At 44.1% G+C, this 25,109-nt stretch overlaps 1 protein-coding gene across 2 annotated transcripts in view; it reads right to left on the bottom strand.

Annotated features, from left to right (window-relative positions):
- The window catches only part of LOC137349379 (ATP-dependent 6-phosphofructokinase, platelet type-like), a 154,488-nt gene that overhangs the window by 55,883 nt on the left and 73,496 nt on the right, over positions 1–25,109 (bottom strand). For both annotated transcript variants that reach the window (XM_068014901.1, XM_068014890.1), the window contains exons 10-13: positions 24,703–24,828; positions 19,519–19,583; positions 9,593–9,662; positions 3,884–4,030 (exon numbers count right to left, since the gene is read on the bottom strand). In XM_068014901.1, the coding sequence (XP_067871002.1) occupies positions 3,884–4,030; positions 9,593–9,662; positions 19,519–19,583; positions 24,703–24,828 (408 nt within the window). The remainder of the gene's footprint in view (positions 1–3,883; positions 4,031–9,592; positions 9,663–19,518; positions 19,584–24,702; positions 24,829–25,109) is intronic.

The raw sequence follows: 25,109 nt of genomic DNA on the forward strand, positions 1-25,109 counted from the left end.
CCTAGACTGGGTATTGTGTAATGAGAGGGGAATAACTGACCATCTAGTTGTGCGAGATCCCTTGGGGATGAGCGACCATATTATGATAGAATTCTTCATCAAGATGGAGAGTGACGTAGTTGATTCTGAGACTAGGGTCCTGAATCTTAATAAAGGAAACTACCGAAGGTATGAGGCACTATGGATTGGGAAACATTACGTAAAGGGATGACGGTGGATAGGCAATGGCGAACATTCAAAAAGCGCATGGATGAACTGCAACAGTTGCTTATCCCTGTCTGGCACAAAAGTAAAATGGGAAAGGTAGTCAAGTCATGGCTTACAAGGGAAATGAGAGATAGCATTAGATCCAAGGAAGAGGCATTCAAATTTGCCAGAAAAAACAGACCTGAGGATTGGGAACAGTTTAGAATTCAGCAAAGGAGGACCAAGGGATGGATTAAGAAGGGGAAAATAGAGTACGAGAGTAAGCTTGCGGGGAATATAAAAACTGACTGTAAAAGTTTCTATAGATATGTGAACAGAAAAAGATTGGTGAAGGCAAATGTAGGTCCCTTACAGTCAGAAACAGGGGAATTTATTATGGGGAACAAAGAAATGGCTGACCATCTAAATGCATACTTTGGTTCTGTCTTCACAAAGGTGGACACAAATATTATACTAGAAATGTTGGAGAACACAGGGTTTAATGAGAGTGAGGAACTGAAGGAAATCAGTATTAGTAGAGAAATGGTGTTGCGGAAATTGATGGAATTGAAGGCCGATAAATCCCCAGGACCTGATAATCTACATCCCACAGTACTTGAGGAAGTGGCCCTAGAAATAGTGGATGCATTGGTGGTCATCTTCCAAGATGCTATAGACTCTGGAACAGTTCCTACAGATTGGAGGGTAGCTAATGTAACCCCACTATTTAAAAAGGGAGGGAGAGAGAAAACAGGGAATTATAGACCAGTCAACCTGACGTCGGTTGTGGGGAAAATTCTAGAGTCCATTATCAAAGATTCTATAGCAGAGCACTTGGAGAACAGTGGTAGAATCAGACAGAGTCAGCATGGATTTACCAAAGGGAAATCATGCTTGACAAATCTACTAGAATTCTTCGAGGATGTAACTAGTAGAGGTGATGTGGGGGAGCTGGAGGATGTGGTTTATTTGGACTTTCAGAAGGCTTTCGACAAAGTCTCACATAAGAGATTAGTGTGTAAAATTAAAGCGCATGGGATTGGGGGTAGTGTATTGGATAGAAAATTGGTTGGCAGACAGGAAACAAAGAGTAGGGATAAATGGGTCTTTTTCTGAATGGCAGACAGTGACTAGTGGGCTACCGCAGGGATCGGTGCTAGGACCCCAGCTATTCACAATATATATTAATGCTTTTGATGAGGGAACTAAATGTAACATCTCCAAATTTGTAGATGCCACAAAACTGGGTGGGAGGGTGAGTTGTGTGGAGGATGCAGAGAGGCTTCAGGGTGATTTGGACAGGTTGAGTGAGTGGGCAAATGCATGGCAGATGCAGTATAATATGGATAAATGTGAGGTTATCCACTTTGGTAGCAAAAACAGGAAGGCAGAATATTATCTGAACGGCTATAAACTGAGAAATGGGAATATGCAAAGTGACCTGGGTGTTCTCATACACCAGTCGCTGAAGGTAAGCATGCAGGTGCAACAGGCAGTAAAAAAGGCAAATGGTATGTTGACCTTCATAGCGAGAGGATTTGAGTACAGGAGCAGGGATGTCTTGCTGCAATTATACAGGGCCTTGGTAAGGCCACACCTGGAATACTGTGTGCAGTTTTGGTCTCCTTATCTGAGGAAGGATGTTCTTGCTATAGAGGGAATGCAGCAAATTTTTACCAGACTGATTCGTGGGATGGTGGGACTGACGTATGTGGAGAGATTGAGTCGGTTAGGATTATATTCGCTGGACTTCAGAAGAGTGAGGGGGGATCTCATAGAAACCTATAAAATTCTAACAGGACTTGACAGGGTAGATGCAGGAACGATGTTCCCGATGGTGGGGGAGTCCAGAACCAGGCATCACAGTCTAAGGATACGGGGTAAACCTTTCAGGGCAAGATGAGGAGAAATTTCTTCACCCAGAGAGTGGTGAGCCTGTGGAATTCGCTACCACAGAAAACAGTTGAGGCCAAAACATTGTACATTTTCAAGAAAGAGTTAGATATAGCTCTTGGGGCAAAAGGGATCAAAGGATATGGGGCAAAAGCGGGAACAGGTTACTGAGTTGGATGATCAGCCATGATCATAATGAATGGCGGAGCAGGCTCGAAGGACCGAATGGCCTACTCCTGCTCCTATTTTCTATGTTTCTAACTGATCAATTGCAACTCGTCCGAGAAATGAGGTAGTTTCATCTGTGACCCAGAAAACTATGCCTTTGTGGATATCGGATGATCAAGAAGCATTATAACCACTGATAAAACATTTGAATATATACCCAATCATAACTGCATCAATAGTTCATTTTAGTTTGATTGCTACTGTGCACATTCCACATTAGAGTTAATTTATACAGTGCTCAAATAAAGGAACAAGTGGTTTGAAGGTGGAGAACCAGACCTCAAAGGCGTAAAGGCGTATGGGTGTTAATGTGGCTTTTGAAATGATTATGCAGTCAGCTTACCACGTTGCAATGCAGCACTGCACCCATAAGGTATCAGGCAATGTTGAAGTTTGATTCTATAAAAGTGAGACTCATACATATGCCCTCAAAATATATTAGGGGGTGCTTAATTCAACCTTATAAATGTATGAAGGTTGTTTTAATACCTTAAACAAGGTATTACAATCAGTTTATGATTGAACAAGCAGCATCTTCTGTTATAGATATTTTCACATGATGGAATGGATTTTCAGAGCGGCAGCAGGCAGAAAAAATGACAGCCCGCACGTGCAGGCCACATGCCGCAGAGCCGCTGCGACTGCCTGCGTGGTGGCTTATTTAAATAGCTGGGGCAGGCCACCCCACCCCAATCACGTGGAGAGAGCGGGCTGTCCATTGCCGGCAATGGCTTCAACTGCCTGTGCACAGGTGCTGTCGCCACTTTTAAAGGACAGCCAGCCCTGCTGCCCAATTTAAACTTTAAAAGATACACCCCCCCCAAAGTTTATTAAATAAAATTCTAATGCCCTTTTCCCACCCCTCCAATAATAATTACATAAACGATTTGCCCTCTCCTTCCCAAAACACTTAACTGTCAAATCTGACCTTTCCCCACCAGACAGCACGAAGTTTAAAGTTCACCCCTTCCCACCATCCCCTACACTCATTACTTTTTTTTGACCCCATCCCCCCCACCCACGCCCCACACTGAAAATCTTAACTTCCCACCAGTGTCACGTCTGCTTGCCCCAGACAGGGAACTGAAAGCATGGGAGTGCCGGCCACCGCTCCGAAGAAAGCAGCGGGCTCGGAAGATTGCTGGTAAGTCTTTTTCAATGTATTCATCTCCTTGATTTAAATATTTAGATTCAGTTCCTGTTGCCCAGCGGCAGGGTAGGGGGCCGCCATGGAGCCTCACTGCCGCCGTGAGGATCAGGCTGGGCCCTCCCGACGTTGGCCTCCGTGGCGGACCTGTGTCGGAACCATCTTCTGGCCCCCCCAACACCATGGAGCCCGACATCCAGTAAAATCCAGCCCAATATTTTGAAAATATAGTCACTGGAGCTGACTTAGGTATATACCTAAGATAGTTCCAAACCTTCTCTTGCATAGTTACAAGTCTACAAACTTGCCCAAAAATGAGAGATACCACAAACCAGTGTAATTCATTCCCTTTTCTTTGGAATGCACGCAAGGCTAGACTTTATTTTCATGTGGATTTTTAAAATTGTTTTAGACAATTAGGTAATTCACCTGCCCCTGTAGAAATCCATCAAACCCATCAGCTACTGCCAACATTCTGTGACCTAGGGAGATGCCAGTTCTCACTGCAGAACGAACAGCTGCATTTATACCAGCCGCTGGGGCGCCCACATTAAGGATTGCCACATTGAAGTTGCTCTGTGGGTAAAAGGAGATGGAAGAAAGGAGATTAGGTTGGAGATTCAGTTTTGACGCACAGGACACTATACAACGTGACAATCTATTCCAGCACTTTTAGAAGACCCATATCCATCACACATTTTTCAGTTTCAGAAAACCATCATAAAATATTACAAAGTATGTACAGCACAAAAACAGGCCATTTGGCCCAACAGGTCCAGGCAGGTGCTCCACAGGAGCCTCCCCCCACTCTTCTTCATCCAACCCTATCAATATATCCTTCTATTCCATAAGCTGATGGAGGATTTCAGTCTTCTGAATGTTGAGTGTAAGTCCCATCTTCTCATATGCCTCAATGTATAAATACATCGACGATTCTCTGAAGATCCCTTTCCGACACAGCACTTACTGCAGCATCATCAGTGTATTGCAGCTCAATGACTGAAGTCGGGGTGGTCCTAGTTTTTGATTGGAGTCGCCTGAGAGTAAATAGTTTATCATCCATTCAATAAATAAGTTACACTCCAGCAGGGAGCTCGTCTCCAATCAGATGGAACATGGCTACCAGGAAGATCAAAAAAAGAGTTGGGGCGATGACACAACCTTGTTTAACTCCTGTCTGAATCTCAAAGGGGTCTGGAATGGATCTGTTGCTAAGGTTATCATCATGAAGCAGGTGAAGGATGGTGATGAATTTTGGAGGACATCCATACTTCAACAGAATCTTCCAGCGTGCCTCATGAATCGTGACGCACTTAAATATAATGTATAGGTTAAACAGACAGATAAAGCACACGACCGTGACAGGTGAGAACAGTTTACCGATCCCAGATAGTGAACAGGCAAATGAAGCTGATTTCTGCAGCTGGAGGTGGTAGTCTCTTGTCTGTTCTGTTCACAGTCTTCTCCTCTTTGTTCTTTGTCTTCTTGAGCTGTCCAAGGTGTCAGGAGGTTCTTTCCCAGTCTTCTTCACCTGACGAGAACTGACCCTTTACTACCAGCATGCGTTTATACACTTTGTTTGTACAGACTGGCCGTTTAACTTATCTCAATCACTTGTTTGATCCAATTTGGCCAATGACCAGAGGATAGGTACCAAAGGTGTAACCTCCCCCATCCAACACTCTGGCTCAAGGTCAGTTTATGGCTTATGGCATGCTGGGCGTCGTTTGTTAACTCCTGCCCTTGTATAGATAAGAGGGTACATAGCTCCATAGGACTCCCTCCCATTGGCTTAGGAATGTCTATAGTGTCCATTGGTTCTATATGGTCCCTTTGGGAATGCAATACTCCTTGGCCCTTGTCTTTGTTTGCACCAGTTATGTCCCTGACTGCTAAAAACTGTTTCTCTGTCTCTTCCTGAGAGGGAGAGAGAAAATAAACAGCTTTCTGCCAACAATTACAATACCATGCCGACTAATTCTATAATAACTATAATATTCCTAAAGGTGCTATTTCTTACAATTCCTTTCCCCCTCATGTGGTTATCTAACTTCCCCTTAAATGCATCAAAGCCATTTTCCTCAATTACATCTTGTGGTAGCAAGTTTCACATTCTAACTACTCTGTAAGTAAAGAATTTTCTTCTGAATACTCTATTGAATTTCTTTGTCTGAACACTCTGGGCTGAATTTTGTGGTGGCAGGACGAAAAGACAGGGGGAACTCTGCCTCGGACTTTGAGTCTCCCCTACCACCACCCTGGTGCGATCTTGCGTTGTGCCGGCACGTAAGTGGCCAGCGGCAGAATCCCTGTCCCTTTAAAGATGGGGATCCCGCCTCGAAGAAATGCTGGCCAATCAGAGTGCCGGCAGCTCAGTGGTATCAGCAGCACCACTGAGAGCGGTGGCCACTGCTGGTACTGCAGAGGCCTTGGACCCAAGCCCAGCGCTGGAGACCTGGATCTCAGGTAAGTGAAGCAGGGTCACGAGGGCCAGTCCAGAAGGCCCTGGCGGGGTGGGGGGGTGAGTGGTGGAAGGGTGGGCGTTAAGTGCAGGCGGAGGCGGGGGGGAGGGTCCAGGGAGGTGGAGTTTTTCCTGGCAGTTTGGCCACTGAGGAGCGACCCCGCCCAAACCCACAGGGTGGATGCCTTGTATTACTGGGTGACCTCCCCACATGGCGGAGGCCCCCCACATGCTGCTCCTTAAATCCCAGTGGCAGAGGGAAGAGTCTCTTAAGTGGCCGGTAATAGGCCTCTCAAGGGCCTCAATTGGCCTCTGGGTGGATAGGCCGTCGGCGGCCAATCCTGCCCCCCGGCGAAATCACTTGTGACGGGCCCTCCCCCCCCCCACCCCACCCGCACCGACCCCGTCTCAGGAGTTGAGGCCATAAAATCCAGCCATCTGTGTCTACATCAACCATGATCATACTGAATGGCGGAGCAGGCTCAATGGGCCATATGGCCTACATTTTCCCCTATTTCTAATGTTCTTATCTTCTATCAAAATCTTTTATAATTTTAAAGACCTCTATTAGGTCACCCATCAGACTTCTCTTTTCAAGAAAAAAAAGACCCAGCCTATTCAACTGATCCTAAGAGGTATAGCTCCACATTTCTCACTTCTGGTACCATCCTTCGAAATCTTTTTTGGACTCTCTCCTGTGCCTCTGTATCGTTTTATTATATGTCAACCAGAATTGCATGCAGTACTCACGGGGTAATCTTACCAAGGTTCAATACAAATTTAGCATAACTACTTTCCAATTCTAAGCCTCTGGAAATAAACTTTAAAATTGTGAACGGCTAACATCACTTAAAGGTAGCCTGCACTACGTAAAGCTTTCCTGCTTCTCTTAAAGGGGAGGTACATCATAGATGGAACAGGTGCTGGAAGTCATTGTAAAAGGGATTTGGGCATGGGAAATGATCAATAATGCCACAACATTGCAGACAGCCGGCTCCGAGATGTTCCAACAGCACTGGAGGCCATGGTGCAGGAGGTGGAAAGGAGGAGAGATGCCAACTATCCAAAGAAGGGCAGGAGTTACTCCAGACAAACATTGCAAAGGCAGGAGGATCAGATTGCAGTCACGGACAATGCCAGGAGTCTAGTCTGGAGGACCTGGATGCAGTGCAGCAAAAAGTTCAATGACCTCACACGAGTAGTCAAGATCAGTGAATGTATCTTCCAATGCCATATCTACCAACTGCACTGCTAGCCTCACACACTGCTCAGTACCCCACATCCTCATCACTCACCTAGCAACAATCTCTATCAATCACATTCATACCCAATATTCACAGCTTCACTTTCCCCTCAAACACTGGGAGGCGGTGGCGAAGTGGTAATGTCACTGGATTAGTAACCCAAAGCCCCAGGATAATGCTCTGGGGACTTGGGTTTGTATCCCACCACGGCAAATAGAACTTGAATTAAAAATAAATCTGGAATTAAAAAAGATAGTCTAGTGGTGACCATGAAACCATTGTCTATCGTTGTAAAAACTCATCTGGTTCACTAATGTCCTTTAGGGAAGGAAATCTGCTGTCCTTACTTGGTCTGGCCTATTGATGACCCATTCCATCACTTTTCTGATAATCAGGACTAGACTGATAGGGCAGTAATTGGCCGGGTTGGATTTGTCATGCTTTTGTGCACAGGACATAGCTGGGCAATTTTCCACATTGTTGGGTAGATGCCAGTGGTGTAGCTGTACTGGAATAGCTTTGCTAGGGGTGCGGCAAGTTCTAGAGTACAAGTCTCCAGTACTATTTCCGGAATGTTGTCAGGGCCCATAGCCTTTGCAGTATCCAGTGCCTTCAGCCATTTCTTGATATCACATGGAGTGAGTCGGATTGGCTGAAGACTGGCATCTGTGATTTTATTTCGAGATACAGCACTGAAACAGGCCCTTCAGCCCACCGAGTCTGTGCCAACCAACAACCACCCATTTATACTAATCCTACATTAATCCCATATTCCCTACCACATCCCCACCATTCTCCTACCATCTACCTACACTAGGGGCAATTTACAATGGCCAATTTACCTATCAACCTGCAAGTCTTTGGCTGTGGGAGGAAACCGGAGCACCCGGCGGAAGCCCACGCGGTCACAGAGAGAACTTGCAAACTCCGCACAGGCAGTACCCATAACTGAACCCAGGTTGCCGGAGCTGTGAGGCTGCGGTGCTAACCACTGCGCCACTATGCCACCCCTTGGGCACAGCTGGGGACCTCAGGAGGAGGCCGAGATGGATCATCCACTTGGCACTTCTGGCTGAAGATGGATGCAAATGTTTCAGCCTTATCTTTTGCACTGATGTTCTGGGCTCCCCTATCATTGATGATGGGGATATTTGTGAAGCCTCCTCCTCCTTTCAGTTGTTTATTTGTCCATCACCATTCATGACTGGATGTGGCAAGACTGCAGAGCTTAGATCTGATCCGTTGGTTGGGGGAATCGCTATCATGTCTATCATGTGCTGCTTCCACTGTTTAACATGCATGTAGTCCTGTTTTTTAGCTTCACCAGGCTGACACCTCATTTTGAGGTATGCCTGGTGCTGCTCCTGGCATGCCCTCCTACACTCTTCATTGAACCAGCGTTGATCCCCCGGCTGGATGGTAACGGTAGAGTGGGGGATATGCCGGGTCATGAGTTTACAGATTGTGGTTGAATATAATTCTGCTGCTGCTGATAACCCACAGCGCCTTATGGATGCCCAGTTTTGAGCTGCCAGATCTATTCAAAATCTATCCCATTTAGTACGGTGGTAGTGCCACACAACACGATGGGTTACTCTCAATGTGAAGACAGGACTTTGTTTCCACAAGGGCTATGCGATGATCGCTCCTGCCAATACTGTCATGGACAGATGCATCTGCAACAGGTAGACTGGTGAGGACGAGGTCAAGTAGGTGTTTCCCTCTTGTTGGTTCCCTCACACTTGCTGCAGACCCACTCTAGCAGCAGATGCATGGGAACACCACCACCTGCGTTCCCCTCCAAGCCACACACCATCCTGGCCTGGAACTATATCACCATTCCTTCACTGTCGCTGGGTCAAAATCTTGGAACTGCCTTCCTAACAGCACTGTTGGTGTGCCTACATCCCAAGGACTGCAGCAGTTCAAGAAGGCAGCTCACCACCACCTTCTCAAGGGCAATTAGCGATGGGCAATAAATGCTGGCCTAGACAGCGAAGTCCACATCCCCCAAACAAATAACAAAAAAGCCTTGAGCCTTTTCCCTAGTTTCTATTGAACAGAAAACTCTAACCATGTCATATTCGCATACTCCATCTCAGAGATTCTATCAGATAGCAATGAAACAAAAAAATACCAACTTGGTTACTAACGCAATTCAAAACATTGCAGGTGGAACAGGCTTGACTTTGTGCTAAGATGTAAAATGGATGATAACAAGTTGTCAGCTCATTTTACATTTTTCCCGACTTATATATCTATTGAGCTCACTGGAAATGAAAATCGGTATAGATATAAAATGGGCTGCTGCCTCACTATCATCTGTATTACACTACAACACAAAGCCAATAATTGTGCATAGCTCCGAATTACTGTTGTCCTTAGAAATGGTATTCTTATGCCACTGTGATTCTCAATATAATGTGGACTTACAGGAGGCTGCTCTCCTTCTGGTTTCTTGTGTGCCAATAACTTATACGTGTTCAAATTGTTCTCAAAACTCCTGCAGACAGAAACAACAAAATGTAAGCATAGACTAAACTCATATTTCAAGACTAGATTTGAAAGGTTAGTCAACATTATTGTTGTCTACTATATCGTGATTACATACAGTGTGTTGTGAATTAAAAAGAACACATTACATTAACAATGAGAAAAATGAGAAAAAAAGACTGATTACGGATAATGCTTGACCTAATTGGAAAATAGAAGTCGCATTTTCTAATATAATTTTAACATAGCAATAAACACCTACATCAATAGAATAAAACCACAAACTAGGCCAACTATTAGCCAGCAGATCCATAAAATTTAATTAAGGTGCCATTTTCAGTTATTTAGTTTTTCACTGTTCATTTTAGACCAGACTTTAATACTGTCCAGTTTTGAGAATGTGGATACTATCAACATTAACAACTTGCATTTATATAGCATCTTGAGCATTGTAAAATATTCCAAGGCACTTCATATGAGCTTTATCTAGACAAAAATTGACACGTCAGACAAGTGGCTAAAATATTGATGAAGGTAGGTTTTAAGGAGGGTCTGAAAGGAGTAGGTGCACACAGATTTAGAGGAGGAATTCCAAAGCTTAGGGCCTAGATGGCCGAAAGCACCATCGCCAATGGTGGGTTAAAGAGAGTGATAGATGGACAAGAAGTCAGGTTATGAGGAATGCAGAATTCTTGCAGGGCTGTAGGAGGTTCTAGAGACATGGAGGGGTGAGACTATGGAGGAATTTGAACAAAAGGATGAGAATTTTAAAATCAAGGTACTGGTGAACTAACAGCCAATGCAGGTCAGCGAGTACAGGGTTAATGGTTGAGCAAAATTTGATGTAGGTTAGGATAGTTAGCAAAGTTTTGGATGAGTTTATGGAAATTGAATTCTGGCTGGAAGAGCAGTGAAATAGACGCATCTGAAAGTAACAAAAGTATGAAGGTTCCAGACGTTGAAGCTACTGGTCATAATGGGGAGACAGTGGCATAGTGGTAATGTCACTGAACTAGTCATCCCGAGGCTCAGGCCAATGCCCTGGGGGCACAGGTTCAAATTTGACCATAGCAGCTGGTGGAATTTAAATTCAATTAATAAATTCAATTAATTTTTAAAAATCTGGAATTGAAAGCTAGTATCAGTAATAGCGCCATGAAACTATCAATTATCGTAAAAACCCATCTGGTTCACGAACGTCCTTTACGGAAGGAAATCTGCCGTCCTTACCTGGTCTGGCCTACATGTGATTCCAGAGCCACAGTAATGTGATTGACTCTTAACTGCCCTCTAAAATGGCCTAACAAGCCATTCGGTAGTCAAGGGCAATTAGCGATGCGCAACAAATGCTGGCCTTGCCAGCAATGCCCACATCCCATGAAGAAATATTTAAAAAAAGGAGGGGATATGGGTTTGGAAGCTATTCTCAGGGTCAAATAGGATACCAAGTTTGCAAGCAATGTGGTTCAGCCTGAGACACTAACTAGGGAGGGAGATGGAATTTGTGGCGAAAGAATGAAGTGTGTGGTGAGGACTGAAAACAATAGCTTAGATCTTCCCAACGTTTAATCGGAAGAAATTCTGGTGCATCTGGGACTGAATTCTGAACCAGCAGTCTGACAGCATACAAGCAGCAAAGAGTTAGAGAGAGGTGGTGGTGAGGTAGAGCTGGGGGTGTCGTCAGTGTACATGTGGAACCTGATGTCAAGTCTTCTATTTTATGTAAAATGAGTAGTTTCACCTTATCAATACATCATGTTGCATAATAAACCAGTAAGCACTTATAGCAAAATTACTGATTAATCCCAAACCAGAGTAAAGTTATATGAATTATATTGCATCCTTGCAAAGTTTTCAACAGACACAAAGAAAATTTTTATTGGCAATATTTGTGCATAATAAGTGATGTGACAAAATGCAAGCCACCTTCTCCATGAATAAACTGATGAAACACAAGACACTGAGCATTTACAGGATAGAGAGTCTGTACCAAATTTCCAAATCTTTGACCTTTGAAGGAGGTATTGTTACTATGTCATGCAATCAGGAAGTAAGGACTGGCATAAAGGAAAACAAACAGCACCGGACACACATTTAATTAAAGAACCCGGCAAACAGGTTTGTTTTTATTATTTTCACACATTAATAAAACCTGTAGCTGGCTTAATGACACATTGCTTTACAATAAATATATAGGTGACCCTGAAAACCTGAAGACCACACAAATTAAATTGCTACTGAAACCACACCTCATTAACTGGCCTTCAAAGGACTTAAAGGACCTCTGAAAGATAATGTGATAAGTTCTGTGGGGGAAACCAGCTGGTTTATTCCAATATGGTGCAGTTTTTTTCAAATTGGTTTTGTGACTTGGGCAATGCTGTCAAGACAGTATTTATTGCTCATCTGCTGGAATTTAGAAGAGTAAGAAGCGACTCAGAGTCATAGAGTCATAGAGTTTTACAGCACAGAAACAGGCCCTTCGGCCCAACGCGCCTGCGCCGACCATCAAGCACCTGTCCAACCTAATCCCATTTTCCCGCACTTGGCTCGTGGCCTTGTATGCTATGGCATTTCAAGTAGACTTGATTGAAACATACAAGATCCTGAGGGGTCTTGGCAAGGTGGATGTGGAAAGGATGTTTCCCCTTGTCAGAGAATCTAGATCTAGGGGTCACTGTTTAAAAATAAGGGGTTGCCCATTTATGACAGAGATGAGGAGAAGTTTTTCTCTCAGAGGATCGTAAGTCTTTTGAATTCTCTTCCTCAGAAGGCGGTGGAATCAGAGTCTTTGAATATTTTTAAGGCAGAGGTAGATAGATTCTTGATAAGCAAGCGGGTGGAAGGTTATCGGGGGTAGGTGGAAATATGGAGTAATCAGTTCAGCCATGAACTTATTGAATGGCGGAGCAGGCTCAAGGGGCCGAGTGGCCTACTCCTGCTCCTAATTCGCATGCTCATATCCCTGGTTGCCCTGTGGGTAATAAATGTCAACCACAATGTAGACCAGACCAGGTAGGCATTGGTGGGTTCCATTTCCTGAAGGGTATTAGTGAACCGATTAGGATTTTTATCAAAATCCAGCAGGTTGTTTTCTGAAATAAAAACAGAAAGTGCTGGAAACACTCAGCAGGTCAGGCAGCATCTGTGCAGAGAAGCAGAATTAACGTTTCAGGTCTGACACCTTTCATCAGTTCTGCCTGACCTGCTGAGTATTTCCAGCACTTTCTGTTTTTATTTCAGATTTCCAGCATCTGCAGTACTTTGCTTTTATTGTAGGTTGTTTTCTGAGATAGCAGGATATGAATTCCCATCCTTTGGTTGTTAATCCAGTATCGTAATCACTAGGCTACTGTACTTGTCAACTGAATGGCAATCCAAGTGCATATGACAACATTCAATCACAGCACCGATGTATCTGTGTAGTCTCTAGGTAAACCAGAACTGGGCAATTTCTCACAGCAGATATATGTCTTGTGTATGAGGTGGAGGGTGTCAATTGTAGCTATTATGTCCCTAGATCTTCTATGGTAGACCTTCTAGCTGGTATTTGTTCAATCCAAAGGAGGCTTTTGGAAGCCCTTCACACAGTTAAAATTATCATGTTCTTAACAGTAAAGTTGTTATCTACATGAATCCTGGATGCTGTGACTTGTTGTTCCTTCTCCTTAGTCAGATGAATCACTATTTCTGTACCTATATCTTGCTTGTTTGTACAAATGGTTCTGCCTTATGCAATAATTCAGCAGCACATGGTGGATTCACCTGCAGGGATATAAAAAGTTCACATGTGAATTTAAGATATTTCAAGCTATCCACAATATTAAAGATGACAGTCACTACTTTATTTGCTTACAGCACAAAAAAGTGATTTTGTTGTGGAGATTTTACAACTAAAACCCTATTAATTTATAGTTACAAAAATAGTTAGCTGACGTATTCTACTTACCAACTCCAGAGCAGACTCCCATTAGAAATTAGCATCATCCTTTCTTTCTCAGGTCATTTCTTTGGTGAAATTTTGCTTTACTGATGAGCATGCCTTTCCCCACTTTCATTTTGTTGCAAATTTCAGTCTCCAATTCTGCAGGTTTGTACAAATAATCCTCTATTCAGTGGCCCTCCGTCATTGATGAACTGTATCAATTTAAGAACACACTCCTTTTTGTAACATCACGGTACACAAGCAGCAGAGTTCTCGTCCAGGAAAGTGTAGCTGAGAGTATTTAGTCTTAACTCCCATTTTTCACTTGAACTACCCTAAGAAGTTGCAATCTTGCATAGGTGAAGAGGCTCATTTCCCTTGGTAAATGTTGGAAATGTGAATAATTTCAACAAGCTACTCACTGGATGTCATAACTTAACCTAGCAGAAAATTAAAACCCAATGAAGCCAAATGAGGCACAAATCAGTTCAGTGATAACTGCAGGAGATGATCATCAATCTATTTTAATTGCATTCACACTGACACTCAACACACAAAATGGACTGGCATATGAAATATCCCCTCCAGTATCAGAGTTAAAGAAAAACTGGTTATCAAATAAAAAAGTCGCAAAAATCTTCATTAAATGTTATATAAAAGTGTGAAGTGACTTCAAAGAGGACAGAAACCTCCCATGGAGCAAAAGCAGCATGAACCCTCACTCAGTGTCTCAGCAAGTAATCCAACGATTTGTGTCAAGCACACAACCAAAGAGAAAAAAGATAAGGGATTGAAGAAAAAAAGAAAAACTGGCATACACCCAGCAATGATAACATTCAGTTTTAGAATGTTCCAACCAACATGACTTTAAACTTGAAATTAATCACAAAGAATTAGTTGCATTGTCTAAAGTTAATTTTTTTGGCACACATACCAAACAGCAAATTGTACTTAAATCTGCCAAACTAAATCTTCCAGAAAGACATATCCTAAATATTAATGGAATTTATTCCGCACAGATCAAGTACTTCTACTGCAAGATCGTGCAGTGAATAAACCTAGGATGTAGGTCATAGAGTCTTAGAGCCAGTGTTCCAGTAAACATCAATGCAAGCTCGAGGAACAGCATCTCATTTACCGATTAGGCAGCTACAGTCTGCCGGACTGAACATTGAGTTCAATAATTTCAGAGCATGACAGGCCCCCCTTTTTATTTTTTTCGTTATTATTTCTTTTTTATTTGTTTATTTTAGTTTGTTTCTCCTGTGCCTACTCACTGATTTTTTTCATGTTTGTACTTTGGGCCAGGGCTGTTCATTTTTCTGTCAATTAACACACTCTCTGCACGAACGCTTTGTCTTTCACCACACCATTAACATACCGTTTGCTTTTGCTCCATGACCTTCTGGTCAGTTATTCTCTGTGACCTTGATCTGTCAACACCTCCTCTGTTGCGCTTCTGATACACCTTCCTTTTTCCTCAACCGAGGATTCTCCCCCACTGTGGTTGACAGGGCCCTCAACTGTATCTGGCCCATTTCCCACACCTCTACCCTCACCACTTCCCCTCTCTCCCAGAACCGTGACAGAGTTCCCCTTGTCCTCACTTTCCACCCCACCAGCCTTCACATCCAAAGGATCATCCGCCACGTCCAGCGTGATGCCACTACCAAACACATCTTCCTCTCCTCTCCCCTGTCAACATTCTGATGGGATGATTCCCTCCGTTTCGCCCTGGTCCACTCCTCCATTACCCCCACCACCTCGTCCCATTCCCACGGCACCTTCCCATGCAATCGCAAGAGGTGTAATACCTGCCCATTTACCTCCTCTCTCCTCACTATCCAAGGCCCCAAACACTCCTTTCAGATGCTGCCAGACCTGCTGAGTATTTCCAGCATTTATTGTTTTTATTAACCTAGTATGCATATGGGGTATTGTGCATTAGCTGCACTTTTGACTACCTGCATCGACTAGTTATAAAACTGAAGGCCACTAGATAATAACTCATTGAGCACAAATCAAAAGATGCAGGAGGTAAATTCAGTAGCCCCTGAAAAAGGCGTGGGAATCGCAATATGCAATTAATCCACACTTGTCGATTGCGACCTGCTCATTTCAATGATTTCAGCATCCAACCAGGATTAACCGGACTAGTGATTGACTGACGCATCATCAGGGGCCAATGTAGTGAGAGGCTAGTACCATTTAAAGCTAGCCTGAACTGCTTGTAGCTATAATGCATCTCTTAAAGCAGAGGTGCATTGTGGCTGGAGCAGATGCTGGCTGTCCTGCAGGAAGTGCATCTGACCTGGGAAACAATGAAGAATGGCACAACATGAGACATAGCAGGCTCCAACGTTTTCAGGTGCTGTACTGGAGGCTTTGGTGCAGGATGTGGATAGGAGGACAGATGTGCTTTATCTGCAGGGGAACAAGAGACCCTCCGGACACATGCTCAAAAGATAATGGCAGGATAGAATTGTGGTGGTCAATGTCAGGAGTCAAACCTCGAGGATGTGGATGCAGTGCCACGTCCAGGTTAGTGAATGCATTTTCAAATACCATATCCTGCATCACTAACCTCGGCTATTCTTCAAATTACCACTCTCCCATCACTCGCCTACAAACAATCTTCATCAGGAGTTATTCCCAACATTCATGTGCTCCACCGCAGCTTCACACACTTAGCACTGATGCAAGCCTCACACCCACATCTTATAGCTTGCACACACTGCCAGTTATTCAACCATGACAGCCACGTCAACCAAACAGATTGCACCAGACTTACGAGCACACTTCCCTGTCTCCTGCGGGACAAGGTGGGCACACAACCAGAAGTAGCAGCAGCTAACCGGAGTGGGGGGTGCTGGGGGCAGGTGTGCCAACATGTTTCTACCCACATGGAGGACACAGTATTTGTTGTTATTGGGATAGTTATTGCTGGGGCCATGGCTGAAACCATCATAGATAATGGTATCCTCATACCTAATCCTACTCCTCACATCCCATCTCCCCCTCCTCTCATATGCCCTTCTGATTTACAACTGCAGATGGTATAAATGTACACCTCTTACTTCACCTCCTCCCTCAGCATATTCTTACCCCTTGCTCCTTTCAGATACAACCTGGCCAGGCACAGGAGGAACATCAAGAAGATGATACACTGTCACTCACTCTCACACTTGCAGCCTCCAGCTCAGATACTAACACTGTGTGTAATTTAGAGGCAGGATCTGCTTGTGTGAAGACGAGTGGCATGCAGCCAGGGCAAGGGCAAGGATTGCACAGGCACTGACTCACTGGATGGTGAGGTTGCAGATGATCTCTGCTGCAGATGACTTAGATGAGCACTTTGGTAGGGCAGGCTACAGAAGAAGGCTGATGCGTATGCACAATGAAATGCTTGGTGATTGGTAAGCATGCGGTCAATGTCAAGGAGCATTGAGGGGTCCAGGACCAACTGACACAGGACTTTGTGCAGAGCTTGGAGCTCATCCTTTCTAGTGTGCAAGCTGTAGCCAACTCCATTGGCACACTTAAGACTCAACGATGAGTTTGATGGCCGATGTACCAGCTTGTGCAGCACAAGCAGCAGCCTCCCAATGTTTGAGTGCTGCAGTGGAAGGGCAGACCATGGTCATGCAAACTCAACTTGTTCTTATGCACGCTGCCATTGTGGCTGTGGATTGCAGTGTGAAAAGGGGCTTGCAGGGTGTCAGAACAGTCCAGCAATCTGTCCTCCAACAGATTACTAGGATAGCTAAGGCACTGTCCAGGAGAGTGGCAGTAGCTCCATGGAGCATAAACGTGCTGTCCTCTCTCAGGAAGTCAGCATTTGTGCTCCCACCCCTGCCACTTCACAAAGAACAAAGAATAGTACAGCACAGCAACAGGCCATTCGGCCCTCCAAGCCTGCGCCGATCTTGATGCCTGTCTAAACTAAAACCTTCTGCACTTCCGGGGACTGTATTCCCATCCTATTCATGTATTTCACCAGTGCCCTTTCTGTTGCCTATCAGCCAGCGAGCTCAGACTGTTGCCGCCCATAATGAGATGGTGTAGCCCACAGCCAGGCCTTCTAAGTCCACAGCTGCTTCAGTTTATCATCCAAGGCCACCTGCAGTCTCCTCCACTGAAAATCTAGCCTTTCGCTAGGGCATGCTGCAGCCAGTGGGGTAGCAATGCATGGGAGAACCAGGACAGGCAAAGGAACACACAAAGGTCATTAGTTTATTTTTATCTGCGATATGGAATGATATTACTTATAAATTTGGTTTGTAATTTTTTGTAGTGCCTTTGACTTGCACATTGTCGCTAAGGAGACGTTGCGATGGAGAGTAACAGATGGAAGATATGGTGTGGTATCATTGGTGAATGGAGAATTGGGGTTACAGTTACTGGTATCTCACTCAAATGACTCCTTCAGGGACAGCCTGGACAGAAAAGAGCTGAATTAGATTGCTTTCTCTCTTCCTCCTTCCCGCTCCTCCTCCTCAACTGTTCACCATATAGCTGGTTACAAGGGCTGGCCTCTCAGGATGGCATGGTTATGCAACAGGCAACAAGCCACTAGAAATCTTGACACCTGCTCTGCCAAGTCCTACAGGGCTCCTCCAGAGAGGTTGAGGCAGCAAACGCATTGTTTCAGCTGGGCTGCTCTATCACATTTCATGTGGTAACATGGCTTTCATTGTATGCATTTACGCACCTGAGTCATGAACCATGTCATCTGTGGACAGCCCCTATTACCATCCTCTGGTTTGTCATGGTGGCCCAAATGCAGCTGGCACAGCAGACTGCCACAGGATGAAACCATCGTGGCTGTTGCTAGAATATCAGACACTGACATACATGATTCTCTGCCAATGATCACACACCAAATGGACATTGAGGGAATGGAGTCCCTTTCAATGGCACCCTGCTCCACGGGGAAGCAATTCTAGAAAAGATGTGAGCACTCTCTGCCTGTTGGCTTCAGGCAAGAGAAAATGAAATGTAGCTTGACTCTCTCGATTCAATTAGAGCTATCAGCTCCCTTATCATACGGTGAGATGTTGCAAATGTCTCCAATTACAGCCTGGAAGGAGCCAGATGCATAAAAGTTCATTGCCATAGTCACCTTCACAGCCACTGGCAAAGTGGCCCTTGCCCAGCTTTGAAGTTACAGTTGTGGCAGCAGCAGGTGGCAGATTTCAGTTGGGGGCGCCACTACTGAAGTGCAGACATCTCGTACATTGTTCCTCATGGAGGTTCAGGCAAGAGAATTGCTCTCTGAACACCTTGGCCATATAAAGCCTTCTGCTAAGAGCCCTTCTCCCCCTCCTCATCCAGAAGCTTGTCCTGCTCTGTGTGGCCTCTGTCCATTCTATAAATCACACTGTATTCCAAGGAGAATGCCTATTAGTGCACCCATGTCTGGGAGCAACTGTTTGCACAGAAGCCTTGAAGTCAGCACAAAATCCTCAAGCACCTGCCATACCACTCTCTGTAGGCTTTGGCAACCTGAAACAACTGTAGAAAGCACCAAACACTTGTATAATCGTAGCAACAACCAAAAGAAAGCAAGCAGCAAATAACCTGAAAGTAGCTAATGATACGTTTAAATAGCACTGATGTACGGGCTCATCCTGCTGCTGAATACACATTCAGCTGTCTGAGGTTAAGAGAGGGCTTTAGACGGAGTGTTGAACTCCAAAATGGCAGTGTTGGCATCATATCAGAGGTACACATTGATTGACGTCATGTTCTGCCTGCTCTGCATACTTCTGGTGAAAGTTCACTGCACATGCACCATCGCCCTTACCAATATGGTGTCGGGCATAATTCGCCTCACAATAGTTTGTGTGCACCGTGAATGCCATTTTGGTGTTCCATGGGCACTTGTAGCACCCAAAAAGTGGAAGCTAATGATCCCAATTTCTTGCCACAGTCTTCTTACCTGCCTCGCAGTTTCACTGCATCAGCAAACCTTCCTTCATCCATGGCTTTTTGTACTTCCATTGTCTAAAATAGTGTTTTAAGGAAATAAAATTTACAAGTTACAAAATCTAAACTATTACAAACACTATTACTACAACTACAACTTACATTTATAAAGCATCTTTAACCTGGTAAAACTTCCCAAGATACCTCACAGAAGCGTAATCGAAGTAAATTTGACACTGACATTAGGAGATTTTAGGGCAGGTGCCCAAAAGCTTGCTTAAAGAAGTATGCTTTAAGGAGTGTCCAAAAGGAGGAAAGAGAGGTCGAGAGGCAGAGAGGATTAGGGAGGGAATACCAGAGCTTAGGGTCTTGGCAGCTGAAGGCACAATGTAATAATGGAACAATTAAAATTAGGGATGCTCAAGAGGCTAGATATCTCAAAGGATTGTAGGGTTGGAGGAGATTACAGAGGTAGCGAGGGGTAAGGCCATGGAAGGATTTGAAAACAAGGATGAGAATTTAAAAATTGCTTAACCGGGAGCTAATGTAGGTCAGCGAGCACAAAGATAAGGTGTGAATGGGACTAGGTACTAGTTAGGACATATGCAGCAGAGTTTTGGATGACCTAAAGTTTATGGAGGGTAGAACACGAGAGGCCAGCCAGTGTGTTGCAATAGTCTATATGTAACATGGATGAGGGTTTCAGTGGCAAATGAGCTGAGGCAGGGATGGAGTCAGTGACTAGGAAACCGAGTTTGTGGCAGGGACTGAAGCCAATAGCTTTGGTCTTGCCAATATTCAGTTGGAGGACATTTTTGTTCATTCAGTACCAGATGGTGAATAAGCAGTCTGATAGTTTAGTGACAGTGGAGGGGTCGAGAGAAGTGGAGGTGAGGTAGAACTGGGTGTCATCAGCTTCCATGTGGAAACTGTTGCAGTGTTTTTGGATGATGTCATCAAGGGGCATAGGAGAAATAGGAGAGAGTGCCAAGGACAGATCTTTGGGTGATTCCAAAGGTAATGATGCAGGAGTGGGAAAAGAACCTATTGCAGTTGATTATCTGGCTGCGATAACAAGCAAAGGCCTTTCCACCCAGCTGGATGACAGAAGAAAAGCACAGGAGGAGAATGGTATGGTCAACTGTCGAAGGCTGCAGAATGGTCCAGAAAATTGAGGGGGGGGGGGGGTGTCAGTCACAGTCACAAAGGATGTCGCTTATGACTTTAATAAGAGTGGTTTCAGCATTGTGGCAGGTTTGGAAAACTGATTTGTGGGATTCAAATATCGAATCATGGGAAAGGTGGGCACAGTTTGGGAGATGACAACATATTCAAGGTCTTGAGAGGAAAGCGAGGTTGGAGATGGAACGACAAAGGTGAATTTTTTGAGGAGAAGGGTGATGGCAGATTTAAAGGGCAGGAGGAAGCATTAATATCAGCTAACATGGTGCTCAAGGAGGGAAGTTGGGTGATCAACAGTTTGGCTGGAATAGTTTAGTTTAGTTTAGAGATACAGCACTGAAACAGGCCCTTCGGCCCACCGAGTCTGTGCCGACCATCAACCACCCATTTATACTAATCCTACACTAATCCCATATTCCTACCACATCCCCACCTGTCCCTATATTTCCCTACCACCTACCTATACTAGGGGCAATTTATAATGGCCAATTTACCTACCAAACTGCAAGTCTTTTGGCTTGTGGGAGGAAACCGGAGCACCCAGAGAAAACCCACGCAGACACAGGGAGAACTTGCAAACTCCACACAGGCAGTACCCAGAATTGAACCCGGGTCGCTGGAGCTGTGAGGAGTGGGAGATCAGGAGGTGGGGCTCATTGACAAGATGAGCTCAGACACAGCAAGGTATGAAATGGGATAGATACTAAAGAAAGATGAGTTCAGGGCTAAGGCAGCAGGGAACATTAGGGAAATTCTGGCCAGGTGAGTTAGGGGAATGACAGAAGTGGCAGAGACAGCTGAATGGATGGTCTCGAGCTTTGGGACAAAAAATTCCATGAGCTTCAAGCACTTATTGTTGGAGCTGAGGCAGGGGAGGATGATTTAAGAAGACAATTCACGGTGAAGAGAAATCAAGGGTTATCAGTGCCTCCCTGGATGACCTCGAAAGAGTGAGCAGTTTTAGCGATAGACAGTGGGACCCAATAATGCTTTATGTGGTCCAGTCTGATCTTTCAAATCTGAATTCTTCAGAGTTAAGGGAATGGTCATGAGGGGCATGCCAATGGGAGTAACAAGACTGAGACAGCACAATGGTTTTAATGGGGATAAGGGCACCAAAGGTGGTGGAGAGGGTGTGATTTAGCAAATCAGTAGTTGTAGAAATACCATGATGAATTGTGGCCCAGAGATTAGGCAGTTGGGAGCTGTTGAAAGTGGAGAAGTAAGTGGCTTGAATTTTTTTCAGGGGTAAACCTAGAAAGAGGTGGAGATAGAAGAGGGAAGGGGAATATGGGGAGAGAGCGATACAAGGAAATGATCAGAGATTGCCTTATCAGTGCTAGTTACAATGGGAGTAGCAAGGCCACGCAGGATGGCAAGATCAAGGGGGTGATCGTGACTATGGGTTGGAAAGTTTATATGGAGGGAGAGATTTAGGGAGAAGAGGAGGGCAAAAAATTCAGGGCAAGACGTGTTGAGATGGAGGGTGAAATCACCGACGATGAGAAGTTGCTTAGTGCAGAGGCTGAGGGAGGAAAAGATATCTCAATGAGAAACTTAGTGGGATACTTGGGTGGGCAGTACAGAACAAGGATTTTAATCCAGAGATGTGAACTGTGGAAAAAGATGAGATGTTCAAAGGAGGAGAAGTTGCCAGAGGAGTAGGGAGAAAGATTAAAGGTGTGATTTAGAGATAAAGGCTGCACCACCACCGCAGTATTGAGCAGGGCAATTGGTGGAAGATATAACCAGGCAGGAAGGCTTCATTAAGGAGAAATGTATCGCAACAGTCAGAAATCAAGACCACAAAGTCAATGAGATTACACCAAGCTATACATCTTCCTTTTTAAAGGGAAACATGCTTTAAAAATTTCAAGGAACTTTCCATTTTTTGTTTCTTAATCCAATTGCTCACTGAGGGAAAATATAATTGAAAGTCTTTTCCTGTACTAAATCTAAGCTTAGGCTTTCTCTAGGAAAATACATTAAAGTTATCTACAAAGTAACAAACTCCCTCTGCCATTGAGTTTTTATTTGAATAAAAAAGTTAAGGGGAGTGGGAAAGAATATGGACACAAGCGCTGAATTCCAGAGTTGAGCTGAGAGTGACTGCCCTTGACATTCCAGAAGCTTTCATAATTATTTTATCTAGTGCTAGCCCTCAACTCACCATGTGAGCTTAATTTTCCAACTAGTAACAGTGGTATTTGAACTCCGAACCTTTGGATTATTAGTCCAGTACCAGAAGCACTTGGCTACTGTACAATACTAAATGATTCAGTGCTCCCTAGGAATGTTCTTTACATTGTTGAGGTTTCAATTCCCTGCACCAGAGCAGGTCTATCGTCTTGGCAGGCTGGCTGACTGAGACTGGAGCAATATCTACAGCCAGAAAAGTATTTCTAACATTGAGTAGCCGATTTTATGGGTAATGTTGGTGATTTCTTTCTGTGGAATTGTCTGATTGGTGTGGTAGGTACTTAATGCTATTTCTAGTTGTATAGTGAAACCAAGGAAATAAATGTGAAGACTTTTTTAAAGGATTTAACTGGTTGGTTTCTTCTGTTTTCCTGTTCAGAATAGTCACTGGGGAGACCAAATTGGGCGACCGCTTTATGGAACACCTCCAGTCAGTCCGCAAGCATGACCCTGAGCTTCTGGTGGCCTGTCATTTTAATTCTCCAACCTGAAGCGTTAACTCTGTTTTTTTGTCCACAGATGCTGCCTGACCTGCTGAGTATTTCCAGCATTTTCTGTTTTTATTTTAATTCTCCACCTTGCTCTCATGCCAACATCTCTGCCCTCGGCCCACTGCAGCACTCCAGTGAAGCTCAACGCAAGCTCGAGGAACAGCACCTTATCTTTCAATTAGGCACTTTACAGCTTTCTGAACTCAACACTGAGTTCAACAATTTGGGCGGCACAGTGGCGCAGTAGTTACAACCACAGCCTCACGGCTCCAGGGACCTGAGTTCAATTTTAGGTACTGCCTGTGCGGAGTTTGCAAGTTCTCCCTGTGACCGTGTGGGATTTCGCCAGGTGCTCCGGTTTCCTCCCACTGCCAAAAGACTTGCAGGTGATAGGTAAATTTCCCATTGTAAATTGCCCCTAGTGTAGGTAGGTGGTAAGGAATATGGGATTACTGTAGGGTTAGTATAAATGGGTGGTTCTTGGTTGGCACAGACTCGATGGGCCGAAGGGCCTGTTTCAGTGCTGTATCTCTAAATAAATAAAAATTTCAGACTGTGATTTCTGCCCCCATTTTGATTCCTTTTCTTTGCATGTTTCGGCCTTGATCTTATTTTTTTATTTTTTTCTCTTGCTTTTGCTTTCAGACAGCAGCTGTTCATTATTCTGCCGACACCTCCTCTGGGTGCATCTTTCGTTTCTTTAGTTTTCCCATTAATACTTTCTTTGGCTCTGTCCCACCAACTCTTTTGTCATTTAATGTCTCTCATCTTCCGCCTTATCACAGACCTTCCTTTTTGTTCTTTTTCCACCCTTCTCCATTTGACCTACTTAAAACTTATTACATTTCTAACTTTTACCAGTTCTGATGAAGGGTCATTATCCTGAAACGTTAGCAACTCTGGCAGCATCTGTGGAGAGTTGAGTATTTCCAGCATTTGCTGTTTTTATTTCAGATTACCAATATTTTGCTTTTGTCACTCATTATACACTCTAGGTCATTGCATGCAATGATATTCACACAAATGATTAATGATTAAGACATCAATACTGCAAGTGTGAGCAGTTGTTTACAAGTGATTCCTGGAATTCATTCTGCCACATATAAAATATTCAGAAATATTCACGTTTCAATTAGATCAAAGTAGCAAACATCTGCTGATGAAATAATCTAAGCATAAATAAAAACTTTTTTTGAAACCTAAGCTTTAAAAAAAAAACTTTGCATCGCAATCTGAGCTTTTCTTGCAATGCTGCCAAACAAGATCATCTTGCATGGCCTAGGCCTGCCTGTAAACAATGCTATTGACTCACATTCACTACTTACCATCTGTACGCACTCCATTAGGGGAACTCGGATGGCCTGGTTCCCAGACAACGACACAACACAGGCTGGAGTCTCTGGTGAAGCTTCTAACAAGGCAAGTACAGCTTCTACTCCCATTCTGCTGGCCTAGATCATAGAACAAACACAAATGCAAAAGCAACTGACATCACTGCAATATATTTTTTCATAATGAAATTGCAGTAAGAAAGCACCTTTTATATCCTCAGAAAATCCAAAGTACGTAACAGCTAATAAATTACTTCTGAAGGCAGGAAATTTGCAGGACTATGGGGGAAAAAAGCAGGGGAATGGGACTAATTGGATAGCTTTCAAAGAGCTGACACAGGCATCATGGGCTCAATGGCCTTCTTTTGTGTTGTATCATTCTATGCTAAGTGACATTTTAT

This window comes from Heterodontus francisci, chromosome 2 (genome assembly GCF_036365525.1).
Source record: "Heterodontus francisci isolate sHetFra1 chromosome 2, sHetFra1.hap1, whole genome shotgun sequence".
In the NCBI taxonomy this organism is placed as follows: Eukaryota; Metazoa; Chordata; class Chondrichthyes; order Heterodontiformes; family Heterodontidae; genus Heterodontus; species Heterodontus francisci.